This window comes from Hibiscus syriacus, unplaced genomic scaffold (assembly GCF_006381635.1).
Source record: "Hibiscus syriacus cultivar Baekdansim isolate YM2019G1 unplaced genomic scaffold, ASM638163v2 tig00112498_pilon, whole genome shotgun sequence".
Lineage (NCBI taxonomy): Eukaryota > Viridiplantae > Streptophyta > Magnoliopsida > Malvales > Malvaceae > Hibiscus > Hibiscus syriacus.
Genome location: NW_024063347.1, coordinates 703,049 through 710,332, shown reverse-complemented (window position 1 = coordinate 710,332; position 7,284 = coordinate 703,049). Strand labels below are relative to the sequence as shown.

Here is a 7,284-nt window from a genome sequence, read left to right as displayed (position 1 = left end):
GATTTGATTCCTTCATTATGTGTCTTGGATACAATAGACTTAATGTAGACCCTTGTGTTTATTTCAAGAGGTTTGGTGATAACGATTTTGTTATATTGTTGTTGTATGTGGATGATATGTTGGTTGCAGGACCCAACAAATATCATATTGAGAATTGAAGGCACAACTGGCTAGGGAATTTGAAATGAAGGACTTGAGATAAGCAAACAAGATTCTAGGGATGCAAATTCACCGAGACAGAAGTAATATGAAGATTTGGATTTCACAAAAGAATTACTTGAAGAAGATCTTGTCAAAGATTCAACATGCAAGATTGTAAGCCAATTTCTACCCCTCTTCTTACTAACTTCAAATTATCCTCCAATATGAGTCCCAGCAATGAAGAAGAGAGGATGGAGATGTCTCGAGTGTCGTATACATCAGCAGTGGGAAGTTTAATGTTAGCTATGATATGCACAAGACTAGACATTACACAAGCAGTGAGAGTGGTTAGTCGGTACATGGAGAATCCAGGCAAAGAGCATTGAAATACAGTAAAGAGGATCCTGAGATACATCAAAGGGACCTCAAATGTTACTTTATGTTACAGATGATCAAACTTACTTATCAATGGGTATGTCGATTCTGACTATGCAGGGGATTTGGATAAAAGTAAATCTACTACTTGATATGTGTTTAAAGTTGTTGGTGGAGTTGTAAGTTGGGTTTTAAAATTGCAGTGAGTTGTGGCTATATCCACAACAGAAGCAGATTATGTAGCAGCTACACAAGCTAGTAAAGAAGCAATTTGGTTGAAGATGATATTGGAGGAGCTTGGGCACAATCAAAAGTATGTCTTTTTGTTTTGTGACAGTCAAAGCGCCTTACATCTAGTAAGGAATCCAACATTTTATTCAAGGACAAAACACATATGAGTTCAATACCATTTCATTCGTGAAAAGGTGGAAGAAGGGACGGTAGATATGCAGAAAATCCATACCAAAGACAACATAGCAGATTTCATGATGAAGGCGATCAATGCTGATAAATTTACTTGGTGTCGATCCTCTTGTGGCTTGTCAAAGACGTAAGCAACATGATAGTACAAGGTAGAAAGAATGATGTGAAGATATGATTGTTCCAATCAAATCTTCAAGTGGGAGATTGTTGAAAGTCAATATCGAATTGCATTTGTCAGCATCGAATGGAATTAGTCAGCACCGAACAGAAATTGTCAAAATTCGGTGCAACAATTGTTAAAAAAATAAATGGTAAAATTACTAAATTAGTCCATATACTTTTTAAATAAATTGGTCAACAACTTCTATGTGTTTATGACCTTGCTTCAAGTGGTTGTAACTTGTAAGTACCACTTTGTTTTTAAATAAATTGCATATCGTTTTGAATTTCAAAGTAGGAGTACTAGGACAACCTTTAACAACATTTCATTTTGGAGTTCTTCATGTGGCTCATACACAGTACTTATCTAAGAAGCCTTATAAGGGCAATTCTAATTAGAGTCCCTAAATAAGGCAGCCATGGAATCATAGAACCATTTCAAAGCTTCACTTTAAAAATGTTATTACTTAGGTTTTTACACAGATCATTGCATAAGGCGGTCCAAGTTCAGTAGCTATATTAGCTCAGTCCTATTCTAGTGTAGAATTCCAGTTAGTGATCTTACTAATCACTCAAATGTACAGATATTTTCAGATCGGTCTATGAAAACGATATTAATATTTCCTAATGTATAGGAACGCGTGGTCATCCAAGTTAAAGTATATATATATACTTCTAAATAAATCTAAACCTTGAATTGAAAACAATTATGTTTCATTAAATAAATCTATGATCTCGAAAAGGTATGATCTCAAACCTTTATTTGATGGAGAACATATAAAGATTTCTTTTAAAGGAATTTTCTCTAAATTTAAAAATATTCTTTTTTAAAAATATAGAAAAATAATATGCATCAGCAATATTTCATATTAATATTATATGTTAAGACGATATATCATTTTTACATAATAAAATATTAATTAAAGGAAAATATTTAGTAGTTAGCTGACTTTTCCACTATACCTAATAACTAAAAAATGTATAATCCATCCTCGGCGGTCGAGAGCAGTCAACGTGGTAGAATATTAGTACATCGTAAATTAGATAAACTTTGGGTAAATAAATATAAAATAGTCAACGTGACAAAATTCATTATCAACGTGACAAAATATTAGATAGATAAATTTTGGGTAAAATGAATAAATCAAAGTAAAATAGTCTCTAACTCTATTTATAAAAAAATATAATTTGTATTAACTTTTTTGAGGTTAAAGTTGGAATTGCATAATAGAAACTAAAAGAAGAAAATTTGAAAGCACATGGCAAAATATAGCCGTTGAACTTTGAAATGTTAATCTAGAAATCAAACGGCTAGTTTTTGCTGGCAGTTGGTTTTGAAAATAAAGATAATGCCGACAATGTGCGATGTCCATATGCTCATTGCATTCTCATTTCTTTCATTTCTTCCTCTGTCAAAAGGTCTGCCTGAATCAAGAAGACGAAGATACAAGTCCATTGTTCTTCATTCTTCACCCTCAAATCTCAGTTCTTTGTAAGACATCTCTGCTTCAAAAGAAACGAGGAAGCTTTTCTCATAGAGGTTATTGAAATTTTCTGATTTTTGTTTTAATCTTCTTTCTTTGTCGGGTCTTTACTGATTTCTTTCAATGTTCTTTTAAATATTTAAACGAAAATAAGAAGAAAAAAGAGGAAGGGATTGATTTAATTTTGGATTGAAAGGGGGTGTCTTGATGGTCTTCGATGATTGTTTGGGGATGTTTATCTTAAGGGGATTCTTATCCTTTTGCACGGCCCTTTGTAAACAGTGGGGAAAATGGCCGGATCCGACGAGAACAATCCTGGAGTCATCGGACCCTCAAGTCTTCAAGGTGATTCATTTTCTGTAATCTTTCTTTTGATGTTAAATAATATATATTTTTATTTAAAGTACTAAAAGATTTTTCTTTTGGGAAAAAGGGGGTTTACGTGCCGGAGAAGGAGGCAAGTTCGTGACGGTGATTGGGCAGAATCGAAGAGCATTGAGAACTATTAATCCGAACCTAGTTGAAGGCCGACCTCACCGTTGTGCTGTCAGCAAGAGACCTCTATCTGAGTGAGTACTTTATGATTAAAATTTATCTGTATTGTTGCTGAGAACCGAAAGAAAATTAGATCTTTCTGAATTAACTATTGATTTTGAGGATTGGGTGTTTGCTTCTCTGGATAATTCAATGGTCCAAAAACACGACTTTTTCTTCATTTTTTTTGGAAAAAATTATTTTCCTATTGCTCTGTCTCTCAAGAGCATGAAATTGAAGTATTGGTAATCTTTATCCATTTTTTAATCTTTTCATAAGAAATGCAGTTTGTGGTAAAATCCCACCACCCATACCTCAACATAGACCAGTTACTAGGTTAGTAGCTTGTTTTAGTTTAATGATGTTTTGTATTGCCAAAATATATGTTCTTCTCGATCCATTTTGCTTATGATTCTTTTTCTTTTCAGGAAGTTTGCTGCCCAGATGGCTAACAAGCAACAACTGAAACCTGAGGTACTATTTTTTACAACTGAAAATTTTGGTATTATCCGCAATTATTCAGTCGCATGATTTACGTGGTTAATTACATTAACAGGAAACTAAGAAACCAATCCAGTCCGTGTCAGTTCCAAATGAACCTGACGACTGCAGCATCATCGATGTGGATGACCAGGATCAGGATGTACCAATGTTTGTACAACACACAGAAGCCATGATGGAGGAGATTGAGAGGATGGTAACGAACAAGACCCTACTTAGTTTTTTCACTTTTTTCTTTTCTTTTTGAGAATAGTAATGATTCTTTGTCTCCCCTGCAGCAGGAGGTTGAAATGGAAGACTTTGATGAAGATCCTCTTCTGGACATTGACAATTGTGATATATCGAATTCACTTGCAGTTGTTGAGTACATTGGTGATTTATACAAATTCTACAAGAAAGCCGAGGTGATTCACTCTCAATTGCAGCTTAAAAAGATGATTTTTTCTGTTTTGGTTGATTCTCTCAACTTGTTGATTTGATGCATGCAGTGTGCTGGTTGTGTTCCACCAAATTATATGGAACTCCAATATGACATTAACCAGAGGATGAGAGGTATCCTCATTGACTGGTTGATAGAGGTATGACTGCAAGCATATATTGTATTGGTTGTTCTTACATCCTTGTTATAGAGGTTAATGAGTATTATTATGGAATGCCAGGTACACTACAAGTTTGAGTTGATGGAGGAAACCTTGTTTCTGACTGTCAATCTAATCGATAGATTCCTAGCGATAAAGCAAATAACGAGGAAGAAACTCCAGCTGGTTGGAATTACAGCCATGCTTTTAGCCTGCAAATATGAAGAAGTTTGTGTTCCTGTTATCGAGGATCTTATTCTCATTTCTGACAAGGCTTACACCAGGAAAGAAGTGCTCGATATGGTTAGTAATCAGACCTTTTTATTCTCTCCTGTAATGCTTTGATGACTCTTGGAAATAGTGTTGATGATCAATACCTACACCATGTTTGCAGGAGAAATTGATGATCAATTCCTTACAATTCAATCTATCGGTTCCTACGCCGTATGTGTTCATGAGGAGATTTCTAAAAGCTGCTCAATCAAACAAGAAGGTTGGTGGTGAGAAGGAACAAGTTCAATATTTTTTTTTCCTTTTGCATTTAATTATACATCCTAGTCCAACAATGTCTCTGATGAAATGAATGTGATTTTTATTGAACCTGCAGCTTGAGCTTCTGTCATACTTCATGATCGAGCTTTCATTTGTCGAATACGAAATGCTTAAGTTCCCACCATCTTTGTTAGCTGCTGCAGCTATCTTCACTGCCCAATGCAGCCTTAGTGGGTGTAAGCATTGGAGCAAGACCAGCGAGTGGTATACTTCCTACTCGGAAGAGCAGCTTATGTAAGTCTATTTGTTGCTATGAAAAGATGCAACTTTTGTTGTATTTGCTGTGTTGAAACTAAGTGAAAGTATTTCTTGTTATGTTAGGGAATGCTCGAGAATGATGGTTAGGTTCCATCAGAAAGCGGGGACAGGTAAACTTACAGGTGTTCAGAGGAAGTACAGTACATCTAAGTACGGGTATGCTGCAAAGAGTGAGCCACCAACTTTTCTCTTGGAATAGCACAGTTTGCTGCGTTGCCATTGACTGATAAAAAATCCATCCTAAGGATTTGAGATTGTCCCAGCAACACTAGTTGCTGCCCATGGTGTATTTGATTATTTGTAAAAGTGCTTCGGTATTTCATTCCTTTGTGATTCTCACTAATCCAAATCACCTCCTTTCGTGTATATTTCTAAAAATTAAATTATATATTTAGTCACTCAACTATCACTTTTATTTCATTTTGGTCATCTAACTATTTCGTTTTCAAAATCATCACAAACGTTAGATATACTTTTTCCAATGATAATGCGACGTTACCTTATAGTGGCACCATCATTACCATTAATTTTTTTACGATGTTTGACTATAATGAGATCAAAATGAAACCATTCGAATAATTAATATGATCTTGTTCGAGAGCCCGAGGATACAATCAGGTTGATCAAGGTTAAGCCTAAGGTTACGTTTGTTAGGCACAAATCTTATGTCGATATGAAAAGAATGGATAACAAGTTCAGTGTGGGTGATAGAGGTTTTCTAAAATTATCTTTGTGGATGAAGGTATTTAGATTTAACCGAAAAGGCAAGTTGAACACGATGTTTGTTGGACCTTATCGTATTCTACGTCGAGTAGGATCAATTGTATATCAGTTTGGGTTTTCACCAAAGTTTGAGTGCATTCATAATGTCTTTCGGAACTCTATGTTGAGGCGCTATAATTTTGATATGTCCCATATTATTTTTGTCTAGAATATTGAACTGAGACCTATTGTGACATAGGAGGATGAGCCTATTCAGATTATTGCCTATGAGGATACAATTTTCTCATATTTTTTTGGTCAAGTAAAATTTCGAGGTCGAAATTTTCTTAAGGGGAAGAGTTATCACACCCTAAATTAAGGGTTAACTATTAATTTTGTAAAAGTTGGGTGTCGATTTGTAAGTTTCTAAAAGTACAAGTACTTGTTAAATGATAAACCCTAAGTTTAGGGTATTCAAATTCCCCTTTTCTCAATTTTTTGCATTTCTCACCTATTTTTATAGTTTCAACCGCATCTCTCTCTTTATATTATTCATTTTGTCGTCATCCAAGCCACCGTAGATGTCATCATCGATGCCATTTGGTTTCCCTCGTTGTGCTCTGTCGACTTGTATTCTTAGATCGTCAATCACCTTTGTCAACACTGATTTAAAAGTAAACATTATTTTAGGTTTTATTAAAAAATCACTTCTCTGTCGTCCACCATTGTAAAATAAGCTCAGTAAGGGATTTCTTATACTTTAAAACATAAATCTAAAAATTTCGGTGTCAATCCGGTGATCAGAGGGCATTCCATGCGTCACACACGCCGCTGTTTTGGGTTTAGGAGAATTTTTAGAAGATCGATTAAATTGATTTGAGGGGTGAAGTGGTCTGACCCGAACTGAATCGATCCTAAATCAAATTAGTCTTAAATCATTGACCGAACTGAACCTAAATCGTTGACCTTAACTGTTAATTGTTGACTTTTTTTTTGAATTTTTTCATCGACCGTTATCTTTAAGTTTTTCGACTTCTTGAGTCTGCTTCCACAGTTCTTTTTACCAAATTTTAATCCGATAATCCTATTTTGCATCTCATATTATTTTATGTTGTGTTTATATATGTTTACACATTGTTCTCCAGTATATTATGATCATCTCCGTTTATTTCAGCTCGATTCTGCACGTTCGACTCTAGATATACGTGAGTGTTATTTGAAGAATTACTAGTCCATCTCTACTTAGATATAATATTTTGGTACTCATGATGCTCTAAAATATGCTATAGCAATCACACAAGTATGCGTATCGTCATCAAATAATAAGTGGAAATCCTTTTGGGATTTCGGATGTCGAACCCACAGATACCAGAAAGTTTACTATTGAGTTAAAGAAACAAGTATTGATTGAATTAGCATGTAAATAAGACAAGTAACAAAAGAGGAAATATAATGGAATAGAGGAATGTTCATGCTATAGCACAGAGTCAAAAATTAAATAGAGTGGGATGATAAAAGAGTTTCCTTGTTCAATTCATGCAATTAGTTTAACTACAATGTATTTAACATTAATCACT

At 34.6% G+C, this 7,284-nt stretch overlaps 1 protein-coding gene across 2 annotated transcripts; it reads left to right on the top strand.

Moving 5' to 3' along the window:
* The first annotated feature begins 2,864 nt into the window (after positions 1-2,864).
* On the top strand, positions 2,865-5,219 carry LOC120180499 (G2/mitotic-specific cyclin-2-like). Of its 2 annotated transcripts, none has more exons than XM_039185813.1 (11): positions 2,865-2,927; positions 3,016-3,151; positions 3,393-3,452; positions 3,545-3,590; positions 3,673-3,813; positions 3,899-4,021; positions 4,106-4,195; positions 4,277-4,498; positions 4,590-4,688; positions 4,803-4,981; positions 5,069-5,219. In XM_039185813.1, the coding sequence occupies exons 1-11, from the start codon at positions 2,873-2,875 to the stop codon at positions 5,202-5,204; spliced, it is 1,287 nt and encodes a 428-aa protein (XP_039041744.1). In that variant the 5' UTR covers positions 2,865-2,872; the 3' UTR covers positions 5,205-5,219. The 2 variants fall into 2 exon arrangements, with proteins under 2 accessions (XP_039041744.1, XP_039041743.1); XM_039185812.1 differs by having other exon boundaries at positions 3,896-4,021.
* Positions 5,220-7,284: the final 2,065 nt, after the last annotated feature.